At 45.5% G+C, this 15,542-nt stretch overlaps 1 protein-coding gene across 1 annotated transcript; it reads right to left on the bottom strand.

Annotated features, from left to right (window-relative positions):
• Positions 1-10,636: 10,636 nt before the first annotated feature.
• Positions 10,637-14,828, bottom strand: LOC145804081 (uncharacterized). Its single transcript, XM_082897679.1, has 2 exons — positions 11,620-14,828; positions 10,637-11,541 (listed from the first exon to the last, which is right to left on the bottom strand). The coding sequence occupies exons 1-2, from the start codon at positions 12,049-12,051 to the stop codon at positions 10,924-10,926; spliced, it is 1,050 nt and encodes a 349-aa protein (XP_082753805.1). The 5' UTR covers positions 12,052-14,828; the 3' UTR covers positions 10,637-10,923.
• Between the last annotated feature and the right edge of the window lie 714 nt (positions 14,829-15,542).

The raw sequence follows: 15,542 nt of genomic DNA, 5'->3' as shown, positions 1-15,542 counted from the left end.
ATTATCAACAACATCATATTCACATAAACCCTAGTTATGGGTTGTTAACCAAAATCAAATGAATGAACATAGCAAAATAGGGGGAAAGCCACACTTTTGTTTTGGAGCCATCCTTCTTCGTCGTTCACCAGAGACGAGATTTCGTTCCCACCATCCCGTCGAACCTCGCCACCAAATCACGCCCCTTCTTCTCTCAGTGGTGGGTTTCCAAATGTTCTAAAATGTACCAACCGTCCACATTAGAATAGTGACACAAAACATATCTCATATATTTTGTTTCCTAAAATTTTGTTTAATCAAAGCTGTAATATCCAAATATAACGTGCATTTTGAATTTTAAATTCACATCCACATAGATATGATATATGGTAACATTCAATTTCCTATATATGGTTTTGCCATTATTTATGATATTAACAAATAATATTGAGGGTAAATATGTCAACTAACTTCCCATATGACTTATGGGAACATAAATTTTTACTTAGAACCATATGTAACATAAGTCTCCCAAATAGGACTAATAAATAATTCTCCTAAAAAGAACTAGTAACATGAAATTAAAAGTAATTCTAACTATTTAATTTTCTCTTCTATTCATTTGGAAAATAAAAATATGTAAAAATAGAAATTATATAAAATTTATTAAAAAATAAAATATAAACATATTGTAGTTGGATTATCATATAATGGTTATATATGATATATATATATATATATATATATTAAATTATAAGATTATAAAATAAACTCTTAATTAAATTAAAATATCAACTATATAAAAGAAATTCAACAACGACTAACTAAGAAAAAATCACATAACAACATCTAAACCCAAAAGGAAAAAATAATGAAAACATCAAAACGATAGATACATCTCATCGTGTGAAGTGATTAATAATCTATAATATGATGTCAAAATATAAAAGAACTTATTGTTCAACAATTGAAAAAGTAACTCAAGCAGTAAATCTAAACTTTTGAGGTTTTTCAAGAGTATCATTGTTGTGCAGATTTTTCCTCCTGTGAGTTGTGATTATATTAAATAATGTAAGAAATGAAATATAATTTCATATATAAAATCACTATAAAATTTAAATGATAAATCCAAAATATAAAATAATATAAAATTGGTATTAGGTATAAAATAATGCACGGGAAAATAAGAAAGAAAAAAAAAAAGAAGACAATTTAGTATTAAAAAAATTCCAATACCTTGAAAAAACTAAGAAAAAAACGTGAAACGCAAAATTTGTATTTGTTTGTGGATTATCTCAATTTATCATGAAAAATATATGGAAAAGAAATATTTGTCAAATAGATTCTATATAAAATATATAAAATTAGTATAATTTAAATTATGTTTGGATTTGTGTTGAACTCTACATGTACTTAAAAAAATATATGCTGACGTAAATCTTTTAAAAAATAGGGAAATAATTGAGATCCTCTCCAATCGCCACCCCCACCCCCACACACACGTGGGGGCTGGTGATTGAAGGAGAAGAAAAAAAAAAATTTGACCAATCAAAAAAAGAGAAGGTCGTGGGGGATGCCCCTAGTGGGGGTCCAACTCATTTTCCTTTCCTAGAAAATATCAAGCCCTCATAATGTGTTACCTAAGTATAGAAAAAATATTATTTTTAATAATATATATATATATATATATATATGATAAGATAAATAGTATGGACAAAATAAGAAAAATGTTAAAGTGGCCTTTTTGGTGGCCTATCCAATGGTTTTTTTTTTAATATTTTTTTATCACAAAAAGTAGCAGTTAGTGGCGGAATGGAGAATTTGCTTTTTTATTTTTTTTTTTTTTTTTTTTTTGGAGAATTAGGTTTGTCAAAAGAGTTATAGATTTTTTTAACTAATTTTTTTTTAAGTTAATCCATTTAGTTTGTGTTTGTTTGGACGGCTTGGATAAGAAGGAATTGGAAGGGTAATTTTATTTCCACATCACAATTCTCTCGATACACATCATTTACTAAGTATACACCACACACAAATTAAATATATTGATTTAATCTCAATACACAACCCCAATTTTCATACAATACCATATTACCCTCATCTCCTCCAACAACCCCTCCTTGATATTGAAACCTAAACCAACATCCATCCTCCCCTGCTATGGTCTGAAAGTCCATTACATCTCTCTCTCTCTCGGTTCCATCTTCAATCCAATGTCAACAATGGTGAATCCATTCAACAACGATCAAAGTGTGTTCTATCACGATCAACAGATTGGAATTGTCCACAGCCACAAGATGACGCCTTGATGGAGTCTTCTTCGGTTGCGATATCATATCACTGATTATTGATTCATGAACATGCACGGATTTGCTCTGTCTCTAACAACAATCAAGCTCTTCGCTGTTTCTCATCTGGGTTCGAACTATACTCATCGTAGTCTTCTGCATCTGCAAAACCAAGCAAACTCTTCGATACCCATTTGCAGAATTGGCTATGGAGGAGGCAATTCAAACCCTATTGTATATGCACCACCGGCTTTCTGAGATGAAGAAATTAGGGTTTTGGTGGGGAAGATAAGTACACTTTAGTAATTTTATTTTAGGCTAAAATTGTAATAAAATAAATAAATCATTAAGTGTGTGGACAGAGGTAGATGAGTGTGTGAAAATAGAATTTCTTGGATTGGAATCCATCGGACTATTAGTCCTACATTGTCTCCGGACTATTTGATTAGACTGGATTTATATCCTATGTTTATTTAGTCATGAGGTTAGATGTCTATATTGGACTATTTTACTGAATCTTATGTTTGTTTGGGGTATTATGGAGAATGATAAATTGCTCAAATGACTATTTTATCATTTTCAATTATTTATTAATTAATAGCAATATTAAACATATTTTTAATATTTTAATTATTTTTAACTAGATTAAATAAAAGTATTTTTTTTTTGCACAATTAAATAAATTTATTTTAAAAAAATTAAATAAACTAAATATCAATAAAAATATGTGTAATTTTTTAATTAAAATTTTAAATAAATATATTTTAAAAAATAATAACAATTAAATAATGAAATTAAATAAAACATCTATTAAAATTTAAATAATAAAATTAAATAAAATATAAACAAAATTTTAAAATAAAACATCAATAAAAATTAAATAAAATTATTTTATTTTTAAATTGAGACATTTAAATTTTATTAAATTTTACTAAATATAATACATAATTAAATAGTAGATGGTCAAAATAGTCATTTCACTACTGAGAGGGAGACTAATGATCTGGTACTAGGCCGGACAGATCTAAGCCAGACAGGGTTTTGCTGGACAGATTTGGGTTGGGCAAGTGTTGGGCCGAGGATGTGCGGCCTAGTTTGGAAAGAAGCTGCTCGGCAAGGCAGTGCTCGGTTGGACCGAGATGCTTAATCAGGCGATGGTGGAGCCAGTCAAGCTGAGTGACCGGCGCCCAGAAAGGCATGGTCAGCCGAGGTAATCGTTTGATCGGCAGGAAGGCCGACCACAGGAGGTACCCCAGGCTAGGCTTTGTCGAGATGCCGACTAGCCCGGTCCTCCTTGGGCTAAACCAGTGAAGTGCTTGGGTATGAAGCACAGCACGGCCGTGGAGAGAGAAGCTCGGCGGCCGAGCTCCAGCTGAGAAGGCAGGCAGTTGAGATTAGGTGATGTTCAGCAAGGTTTATGCTGACAGATAGGATAGCGGAGCCACGTGTCAGGAGATGACTGGGAGTGGATATGGGGCGCAGAGGGTATATAAGCATGTCTGCACCCCCCAGACGTAGAGACGAACACTTTGTAAGGAAATTCTTACATTCAAACACTCCTCCCTCTCTCTCTCTATCCTAAGGTGTGTGCTAACTTGATCGTCAGAGGGTTTTTCCGGCCACACACCGCCGGGTAGCTCACCGTTATTTGCTCGCAGGTGATCGAACAAAAACGGAGCTCGGAAGAAAGGAGTACGGGCTTGCCGGAATATTTGCTCCCCATACAATTGGCGCCGTCTGTGGGAGACTTGACAGACAAAACCTTGTCTTCCAGGTTCATCTGATCGCCGTCCATGGCGAACAACGACGAGTTTCCGTTGTCTGCCATAGACGGAGCCACCCCGGAGTTCACCCGAAGGAGAGAAGGCCCTCCCGCCATTCATCCAATGGCGGACTTGGGGACGCCCACCGGAGGACAGTCAGGAGACGCGCGGGATAAGCGCGGAAGAAGTCATGGTCATTCACGGAGTCCAGACGGTCACCGGCGGAGGAGAGACTCACACGCCAGACGTCTGGAAAATAAGTTGAGGGACCAAGACGCTGTCATCCGGCGAATGGCGGTGGAGATGGAGGATCTGAAGCGGCATGTCAAAGGTAAAGGTGTAGCTGGAGTGGGAGACCACAGTGAGCGCACCCCATCCCGCCGTTCAGGCGGTCAGAGTCAGCGACGCACTCAGTCCATATCTATTACCAGGAGTTACCAGGTTGGTGATTCCGACTCGCATGCAGAAAAGTCTAGCGCGCAAGACAGCACCTACAAACCCTCACGTCCGGTGACGACGTCGAGGTACTCTTACTTCGCTCATTCAGAGGATTTGCAGGCGATCTTAGAGGAGCGGGCTCGCCGGCGCGAAGCTCAGAGAATACCGGCGTTCCAGCGGCTATCCTACAGGGTTCACGGCAGCGAGGAGGTCGGAATGCCTCCACCCCGCCATGCAGTGCCACTCTTTGAAGATACGGAGTTGGCCAGACTGAGTGCCACCCCTTTTTCCCTGGAAATAGAAACAACACCGCTTCCGGCAGGCTTCCACTAGCCTAAGATCACACTCTACGACGGAAAAACCGATCCTTACATGCATGTGAGCCACTTCCGACAGGTTATGGCCGGACATAGGCGAAATGACGGACTCTTGTGCTTAATCTTCCCGTCAAGTTTAGGCGAACTGGGCTTAAAGTGGTTCGAGAGGTTGCCGGAAGGGAGCATACAAAGATGGCATCAGTTGGCCGAGGCGTTTGTTACACGCTTCAAAACCAACACAAAAACACCAAAGGAAGTTGATCACTTACTAAGTGTTAAGATAGAACCGGGCGACACACTGAAGGCATACAACTCAAGGTATTGGGAAACCTTCAACGAGATCTTGGATTGCCCGGTCAACCTCGCAATCAAGCAATATAAGCGTGGTCTCCCGGTCGGCCATAGACTGCGGGACTCGCTTACCATGCACTAACCGACCTCCATGGGCCAACTCATGCAGCGGATCAATGAGCACATCCGAGTAGAGGATGGCGCGTCAGCATCTACCGTGAAGGCAACTCCGGTAGCAACGGACAAGAAGACAGCAGGCAAAGTGCATGCAGTTGGGCAAGAGTCCAGCCGCTCAAGTGACCGAGCAGAGGAATCAGACCGTGGCTCGAATCGCAAAAATCGGGATAGAAGACGTCGGAATGACCGGAATGAATACCCCCGAGATGACGTAGCGGATGCGAACAGAAGATTAAAGGCAAGGACTGGCATCACCACGGTCTTCAAGATTCCAATTTATCGCATACTTAGTGAAATCCGAGACGAGGAGTATGTCCGGTTTCCTACTAAGTTGGGCGATGGACAGAATGGCTACAATCCGCGGTATCGTTGCACATTCCACCGGGAGAGAGGCCACCGGACTGAGGATTGTTTGCCTTTGAGGCAACACTTAGAAGAGCCGGTCGCGGCCGGGCACCTCGACCTTTACATTGATGGCGGCGTAAAGCTGAATCAGGCTCCTGTCGATCCCAGGGGACAGGATGACCGAGACGCACCACCACAAGGGGTTATTAATGTCATCCATGGCATCGTGGAACCGGAGCGTGTTTGCGAACTCCGGGGCATGATAAAAAAGGCAGAGCATATGAGGGAAGTTTCGTCGGTACAGCCTGCCATCAAAAGGGGGAAGACTGAAGAAAAAGACGTGATTAGTTTCACCTCAAGGGATCTAGAGCGTATCCAGACGCCGCACAACGATGCCCTAGTAGTAACACTACGCGTCAAGGAATTTGATGTTAAACGGATCTTGATCGACCAGGGAAGCTCGGTCGAGATCATGTATTATGATGCGTTCAAGCAGCTCAAGCTCCGGGAGATAGACTTGGCTCCGGCAACTTCACCACTGGTTGGATTCAACTCACAACCGGAGTGGCCCTTGGGAAAGATTATCCTGCCAGTTAAAGCGGGATCCGTGGTCAAGCAAGTGGAGTTTTGGGTGCTACAAGTGCCTTCGACGTACAACCTTATCCTGGGACGAGGATGGCTTCACGCTATGCAAGCTGTAGTGTCGACCTACCACCAGGTGATGAGGTTCCCCTCGGCTATGGGGGCAATCGAGGAGATCCGAGGGGATCAAGTCATGTCCAAACAGTGCTTCGTGGCGGTGAACGGCAGCCGGGCTGCTAAAGGCTTCGTGCAAATGATAGAAGGACCGGAAGACCGAGGAGTTTTGGAGGATGTGGGCACTAAGGCAGAGGACAAAGCCGTAGAGGACCTGGTTGAGGTGCGACTCGATGTAGAGCGGCCGGATAAGTTCTTCCTGCTCGGTTCCAGCCTTACTGCCCAAGAGAGGACCGAGATGGTTGAGTTTTTGATTGCCAACATCGAAGTCTTCGCATGGTCGCCTTACGACATGCCTGGCCTCGATCCAAGTTTTATCTGCCATCAGCTCAACGTCTTCCCTGGAGCAAAGCCAGTCATCCAGCGAACAAGGAGATCGGCACTGCATCACGCCGAGGTAGTTGCAGAGGATGTGAAAAACCTGCTTGAGGCACGAGCAATTCAGGAAGTGCACTACCCTCGGTGGATCTCCAACACAGTAGTGGTGCCGAAGAAGAATGGAAAGTGGCGAGTTTGTGTCGACTATAAAACAGTCAACCGAGCTTGTCCCAAAGATAGCTTCCCTTTGCCGCGAATTGACCAGCTTGTGGACTTGACGGCTGGACATAATAGGCTCAGTTTCTTGGATGCCTACCGCGGCTACCATCAGATTGCCATGCATGGGCCTGACCGAGAGATCACCTCTTTCACGACTCCAAGGGGACTCTTCTGCTACCGAGTCATGCCTTTTGGTTTGAAGAACGCCGGGGCAACCTTTCAGAGAATGGTGACCAAAATGTTTGCTCCTTTGCTTGGCCAGACAATGGAGGCTTACATCGATGATATGGTGGTAAAGAGCCGACGTGAGGCGAACCATTTGTCCGACTTAGCTGAGATGTTTGCCATTCTAAAGAAGCACAAGCTACGCTTGAATGCGTCAAAGTGTGCCTTTGGCGTGGGATCCGGAAAATTTTTGAGGTTCCTAGTCACGAACCGAGGCATCGAAGCAGACCCTACTCAGATCAGAGCCATGCAAGAGTTGAAACAGCCCAGCTCGGCTAAGGACGTGCAACATCTGGCCGGGATGGCCGCCGCGCTTAATCGGTTTATAAACCGGTCATCAGATCGCTGCCGCCCTTTCTTTCAAGCATTGAAGTCAAAGTTCTCGTGGGACGAAGAGTGTGACCGAGCTTTGGCCGAGCTCAAGGAATATCTGTCTTCTCCACCACTGTTGGTTACACCAGAGCCGGGTGAGGAACTCTACCTTTACCTTGCCGTCTCCCAGCACACAGTCAGTGCGGTGCTAGTCCGCGCTGAAGGAATCAAGCACCTCCCAATTTTCTATGTCAGCAAGACCTTGCTGCCGGCTGAGACGAGGTACTTGCCGCTGGAAAAGCTCGCGTTGGCGTTGATGATGGCTTCAAGGAAGTTGGCGCATTATTTTCACGCCCATACCATCATCGTACTGACCGAGTTCCCCCTTACGGCCTTGTTTGAACGGGCGGACTTTTCAGGCCGAATTCTCAAGTGGGCAGTCGAGTTGGGACAATTTGATGTAAAGTTCCAACCGCGCACAGCCATAAAAGCCCAAACTTTGGCCGATTTCGTTGCTGAATTCTCGCCAGGAACTCATCTGATATGCCCGGTCGATATTGCCACGGCAGAAGAAGAAGGGACTACAAGCCTGACCGCAATACCACAACTGGGTGGAATTGCCGACGCAGAATTTGCACGCCCCACCGTAGTACCCTCAACTTGTCCAATTCAACCAACCGGTGACGCGATGACGGCGTGGGGTATTGTTGTCACACTCATTCTGTCCGGTACCGCGTCGTCAGAGGGTGCAGTAATGGAGCTACTCAGCACAGAGCCTGCGGCCGACATAATACCGCAACCTGGTGATTCGCCTACGGACTTAAGCATTGTAGACCGACTTGCTGAGTCCGGTGCCGAATCACCAAGGGGGGCTGAAGTGGAACCAATCAACACGGAACTTGAAACCAGACAGCCAAGAAACCGTGATCCCATTGCCCTTCGTAACTCTCAGGACCCGTCAGACTGCTGGAAGCTTTTTATGGGGGAAATGTGGAAGCTTTTCGTTGATGGAGTGTCCAACCGTCATGGTGCCGGCCTAGGTATCGTTCTTATCTCTCCGGATGGCCTAACCATTGAACATTCTATCACGCTTGGCTTCCCAGCATCTAACAACGAGGCTGAGTACGAGGCCCTTCTCGCCGGGCTCAAGAGCGCTATTCAAATGAAGGCTACCGAGCTATTAGTGTACAGTGATTCTCAGCTTGTGGTTAACCAAGTCTCTGGGATTTACGAAGCAAAGGATGACAGAATGGCGAAGTACCAAGCTCTGGTCAGGGCGTACATCAAGCAGTTTCAGGCAATCAGAGTCTAACAGATTGGCCGTGAAGAAAACAACCGAGCTGATGAGTTGGCCGGCCTCGCTTCGATGGTAGATAGTACGTCTCCAAACCCCCTGTTAATTGACTTTCTTCCACGGCCAAGCATTGAAGACGCCGGGCAGACGGATGTACTCTGCGCCGCGCTAGGTCCTTCTTGGATGGACCCCTTAATCTTGTTCCTCAGAGATCGGACTCTACCAATTGACAAGAAAGAAGCACACAAAGTCCAGGTGAAGTCAGAGCGGTTTTGGCTCTCTCCATCTGGTGCGTTGTATAAAAAGTCCTTCACTAGTCCTTATTTAAAGTGCGTGCACCCAAGTAGTGTGGAGGCCTTCTTGTACGAGATTCACGAAGGCATTTGTGGCAGCCACATAGGGGGCAGGTCCTTAGCCTACCGAGCTATTTTGCAGGGATACTGGTGGCTGTGCATGCAGGCCGACGCACAAAAGTACGTCCGCAAGTGCGAAAAATGCCAGAAATTCGCCCATCAGATCCATCAGCCTGCTAGGGAACTTCTCCCCCTCACCAGTCCTTGGCCCTTCGCCATGTGGGGGCTAGATATAGTGGGGCCACTGCCAACAGCACCGGGCAACCGAAAATTCTTTATTGCGGCCACAGATTACTTCACGAAATGGGTTGAAGCTAGCCCTTGGCAACAATCAAAGAGAAAGACGTGAAGCGGTTTGTCTGGCAGAACGTAGTCACGCGGTTTGGCGTCCCCAAGATCTTGATCTCTGACAACGGCACCCAGTTTGACGGTCGCCTATTCAGAGGATTTTGTGAAGATTTGAAGATTGAATTCTATAACTCCACTCCGGCTTACCCGCAGTCCAATGGTCAAGCCGAGGCATCGAACAAGACTATACTGGATGGGTTGAAGAAACGGCTGGAGAAGGCAAAGGGAAAATGGGCTGAGGAATTACCCAGCGTCCTTTGGGCATACCGCACAACCCCGCGGCGATCTACCGGGGAAACTCCATTTGCTTTGGCTTATGGCATGGAGGCGGTTATACCTCTGGAAGTTGGCATGCCCACCCTAAGAAGTGAGAGTTTCGAGCCCGAACTGAATGCCGAGGCTATTGCCTTGGAGTTGGACCTAGTGGAAGAGCGTCGGGAGAAGGCCCTCATCCATGTGGCTGCATACCAACAAGAGCTCTCAAAAAAATACAACAAGACAGTGCACCCCAGACCGTTCAAAGTTGGTGATTGGGTTTTGAGGAAAGTTATGGGCAATATCCTGATGCCAGGTGAAGGCAAACTAGGGGCAAATTGTGAAGGACCCTACAAGATCACCGGTCTGGCGGGCAAGGGGGCTTACCACTTGGAGGACCTAGAGGGAAGAGCAATACCCCGGCCGTGGAATGCGGCCAACCTGAAACTGTATTATTTCTAAGCTTTTGCTTTCTTTTCTTGTGCAAAGGAATTTTTTGGCTTGCACTTCAAAATGTAATTCTTTTTGTCAATATATAGAAGTAATTTTACTTTCGCACTTGGACTGTTGTTTTAATGTAAAAAACCAAGATGATTTACTTCGCTTGGAAGAGTTGGTGTTTTGTCCAACTTAGGATTCCCAGCCGAGATGGTTTACTCCGGTTGGAAGAGTTGGTGTTTTGTCCAACTTAGGATTCCCAATCGAGATGATTTACTCCGGTTGGAAGAGTTGGTGTTTTGTCCAACTTGGGAATCCCAACCGAGATGGTTTATCCCGGTTGGAAGAGTTGGTGATTTGTTCAACTGCTATTCCCAATCGAGATGGTTTACTCCAGTTGGAAGAGTTGGTGTTTTGTCCAACTTGGGAATCCCAACCGAGATGGTTTATCCCGGTTGGAAGAGGTGATCTGTTCAACTGTTATTCCCAACCGAGGTGATTTACTATGTTGGAAGAGTTGGTGATTTGTTCAATTTTGTTATTACCAACCGAGATGGTTATTTCGGTTTATGAAGTTGCTGTTTTGTTCTGCTTAAGTACTTCAACCGAGTTATGTATTCCGGTTGAAGAGGTATGTTATTCAATCTATGATTTATACCGAGATGTTTTGCTGAAGATGGAATTGATGACAACCGTGCAAACACTTAGCAAAATTAGAGTTTTTCATTGATAGAAAGTCAATACAAAAGTGGGGACAAAGCCCGGTTACATCAGAAACGCAGAAAGCAAACATACAAAAAGAAGAGAAACCTAAGCTAGGGGGGAGAGATCAGGGAACTCCTCATCAGCCTCCAGGTTGACCGTGGCAGTTGGCTCTTGGACACCGGTCCCAGTCTGGCCGGCCTGCTCCTGTTCGGTTTGATCCTCTCCTTCAGAGTCTGCCTCACCCTCTTCTTCAAGTCCTTCCTCGGCCTCAGCTTGCAGCGCGCTGAAGGTGTCATTGGCATAGGGAATGAGGCAGGTCGGTAAGAAGACAGCCGGTGGAGAGGAAAACACGTCAGTGTCAGGACCCTGACCGAGCTGTTGACAGGCAGCCTTCCATCCAGCCTTGAAGTAAATGTCCTGGGTGGCAAAGACTTGTTTCTTGTAGTTTTCCTCGTCTTCGTTGAAGCCGGCGTTATTGGCGTCCTCGCGGTCTTCTTTCCTGGACTTCTTAAGCTCGTCAAGCTCGGCCCGGAGCCCGTCTTTCTCTTTCTCGGCTGCTTCAAGTTGGCCGAGCAGCCGGTTGTTGTCAAAATTGGCGGCTTCGAGGGATGCCCTTGCTCGGCCAAGCTCGGTTTGGAGGCTTTCGACTTGGCTAGCGGTATCACTCGCCTTCTGTCGAAGTCTGTGGATGCGCTCCATGACCAAGTGCTGCTTTTGGATGGCCTGCAAAATGAGAATTTGATCAGAGAAGAAACCATGCAAACACTTGCGAAAATTGAAGCAGAAGATTAAACTTCTTACCCTAGTCATGGACTTCACGGCGGATTTGACCAGCCGGGTGTCAGGAACGTGGTCGCTTCCAACCACGTCGCTGGGCAGCAGCAGAGCCTTTGACAGGTCGAAGGCAAGCAAGTGCTCCTTGTCGCCTTTGACCGAAGCATTTGCCGGGATCTCTTTGCCCCGGTGCTTCAGCCGCGGCCGCCATGCTGGGATGGAGCTGACCCTGTCGGCAGGTTGCTCGGTTGTCAATTCAGCGACGATCTCGGCAGAGGGATCGGCCCGTGGTCTTTTGCTAGCCTGGCGTGTTTCTTGGCTAGACTGCCCGGCGGCTGGAGAAGCTAAAGCGACCACGGCGGCACTTGATTGACCGGCTGCCGAGGAGCGGGCGACGACACTCGGTATCTCGGCCGAGGTTGCAGTGAGAAGGTTTTTGATTCGGCTTCTTTTGGCCATTTATTGTTCGTCTGTCAACCGAATTAAGGGGACGTCAGGAAGGGTAGGGTCTGGAGGTGGCGAAGGAGCACAGAGGAAGTCTGTTACTTTACTCCAGCGCGGAGCTGAGTACCTGTAGGTTGGGGTGTAACCGAGCAAATCGTTGCAATCTCAGTGGGCATATCGAAGCACGGTCCGAATTGCCTCTACATTGGGAAATTGATAGTTGGCTTGCAAGGCTTGGATTGCTGCAAAAGAAACAGGAAAACCGATTAATTACAGAATAAAGAGGTAAGCTGACCGAGCAAGTTTGAGCGGCTTACATGAGGAACCGAAGTTCTTGCTTATAAACCAGCCCGATACCTCGGCTGTTTCGTAATTGCCCGGCACCCAGAAAAAATCGTCGTCGTGCAAATCTTTATCTGGGGTGCCGGTTACAATTTTCTCCTTGCCCAGTCTGATTTTCAAGTAATAGGCAAGGCCGTCACCGGTGTGACCCATCGTGTATTGCCTCAATATTTCGGCTAGACCTAAGTTGGTGCCTAGCCGATTGTTCAGTTCATGGACGCCGTTGATAATTCGATAAGTGTTGGTAGACACTTGTGTGGATGCCAGCCCGATGCGGCGGAGGAACTCGGTGATAAGTGGGTTTAGTGGGAAGCAGAGGCCTCCTTCGACGATTGACAGCACGGTGAAGGGGCATTGGTCTAGTCTGCCCCAGGGTGTTGTCTCCTCTTCAGCCAGTTCGAGATGGATGTCGGCCGGGATGCCGTACTCCTCTCTGAACGCAGCTAGCGCGGCCGGAGTATCCACTAGGAAGCGAAATTTCCCCATTTGTGGCCGGACTAAGGTAGCTCGGCTGAGGTGTTTGGCACAGTGGCAATTGGTAATTGCTCGGTCTTGAGAGCCTGAGAAATGGATAGTGGTCCCCTTGGACTCTGAAGGAAAAGGACGGCAAGTGTAAGTGTGAGCGCGATCGCGCAAAATAAGCTTTTCTTTAGCTCGGTCATGAAGAGTGCCAAACCACCTCGGTTTCCTAAGCTAACTAAGGAGCTCGGTCGCCCAAGCGAACCAGATGTTAGCCCGGTTGAGCGACCAATTCCTTTTGCTATCTCGGTTTTGCTAGGATTGAGACAAACATGTTATTTGCTCGGTTAGATTGGTTTTTTGGATCAAATGAAGACCAGGAGCCCGGTCCGCCCCAGTTCTTCAGTGTTCTTCAGGAAAAATGAAGAACACCGTTAACAATCGAGGGTTTGGGACGGTTTTAGGAGCCCAAGGCCTAAAAGCTACGATTTCATGCCCTAATGTGTGAAATATTAAAGAAGATAGCAACAAAAGAGGGATTGAAGGTCTTACCAGTGAAGGGCAATTACTTTTCCTTCGAGCACAAACGCAAAGAATGGCAAGTGGGGCTTGGAGGAAGATGCTAGAGCTTTGGCGAGTCGGATTGCAGAAAGACAGTATGAGGAAAATGAGGACGAAGGGTCTTGTATGTATAGCCAAAAGAGACCGCCCAAATTCAAATTCTGGCAAAACGGCAGGTCGGCTGCTCAAGAACCAATGACAGCCCACCACGTGTCCCCATTTATGGCGACGTTAGAACTGAAGAGACAGGTTGAAGAGTCGAAGAGCCAACCGGGCTACTTTCAAGGAAAAGGATGTCAGCCGAGGAGTATAACCGGGCAAGTTTGCAGGCAGTAATGTTAACTAGCCCGGTCGCCCTTTAGCATTTTGAAGACCGAAGAAATGTTACCCCGGTCGAAGTATAGGTAATCTCAGTCACGCTCGCACGGACGGAATTAAGGGACAATTGAGAGGGAGATTAATGATCTGGTACTGGGCCGGACAGATCTAAGCCAGACAGGGTTTTGCCGGACAGATTTGGGTTGGGCAAGTGTTGGGCCGAGGATGTGCGGCCTAGTTTGGAAAGAAGCTGCTCAGCAAGGCAGTGCTCGGTTGGACCGAGCTGCTTGATCAGGCGATGGTGGAGCCAGTCAAGCTGAGTGACCGGCGCCTGGAAAGGCGTGGTCAGCCGAGGTAATCGTTTGATCGGCAGAAAGGCCGACCACAGGAGGTGCCCCGGGCTACGCTTTGCCGAGATGCCGACTAGCCCGGTCCTCCTTGGGCTAAGCCAATGAAGTGCTTGGGTATGAAGCACAGCACGGCCGTGGAGAGAGAAGCTCGACTGCCGAGCTCCAGCTGAGAAGGCAGGCAGTTGAGATTAGGTGATGTTCAGCAAGGTTTATGCTAACAGATGGGATAGCGGAGCCACGTGTCAGGAGATGACTGGGAGTGGATATGGGGCGCAGAGGGTATATAAGCATGTCTGCGCCCTCCATACGTAGAGACGAACACTTTGTAAGGAAATTCTTACATTCAAACACTCCTCCCTCTCTCTCTCTCTCTATCCTAAGGTGTGTGCTAACTTGATCGTCGGAGGGTTTTTCCGGCCACACACCGCCGGGTAGCTCACCGTTATTTGCTCGCAAGTGATCGAACAGAAACGGAGCTCGGAAGAAAAGAGTACGGACTTGCCGGAATATTTGCTCCCCGTACAACTACCTAATCCCGTATCCACTTATCCCTCCATTTGTGTCCCACCCCCTCCCATGGGACACAATAGTCCAACATATTTGGGACTAATAGTCCGGAGCAACAATTTTGAATCAAACAATAGACTATTAATTTGAAAAACTATTAATCCAATTTCATGCCTCAATCCCTCAAAAACAAATACCATCTTAGCCTATAAACGAAGTGTTAGTCAAGACATGCCTCCTCAAAAAAGTAGAAAGTAAAATATCGTGTCATGTTTGACTTAGGTTAAGGGATTGTTTGGAATATTCTAAATAAGTGTACTTTTTGACTTTTTATGAAATATGAGTTATATATGAATTGAATTTGAAGTGATAAAGTAGAGAAGTGATGTGACTTAAATAAGATGATGTGACTTAAATAGAATAGTAACTTTTTAAATATTTGACTTTTTTAAAAAATGACAAATAAGGCCTAAGTTAATTGGCCATAATTAATGAGAACTATAAAAATATTAAAAATAACTCTAACACTGTTGTTAATATCAAAAAAATGTGTAAAAAAATTTATTAAAATGTGCAAAAGATATATGAAATGAGAGTGTGTGTGTGTGTGTGAATTTTTTTTTTTTAATCACTATTAGTCCAAAAAATAAAAAAGACCCAGAATAACCCTTATAGTGGAGTTTTGACATATTGTACTAAAAAAACTCCTGGAATTGGTTATTGCACTTGGGAACTTGGCGAAAAACACTTCCATGGAACACAGCCCCAAAAGTTTAGAATCAGATCCCAAATACGCTTTACTCTTTACTTGTTTCCAAAAACTCATGTACTAAATTGACATGTATTATTGATGCACATAAATAATATTCAAATCCTTGACCTCTTGGTGAGGATGTCTCACTAACTAGACTATAGTCCGGTTGGTTAACAAAAGAAAAATGCTTGGGAGCATTAATTAGTGCTCTCACT

This window comes from Camellia sinensis, chromosome 12 (assembly GCF_055761805.1).
Source record: "Camellia sinensis isolate YWXY chromosome 12, ASM5576180v1, whole genome shotgun sequence".
Classification (NCBI taxonomy): Eukaryota; Viridiplantae; Streptophyta; class Magnoliopsida; order Ericales; family Theaceae; genus Camellia; species Camellia sinensis.
Note: the sequence above shows the minus strand (reverse complement) of the source record. Positions and strands in the feature narration are given on the sequence as shown.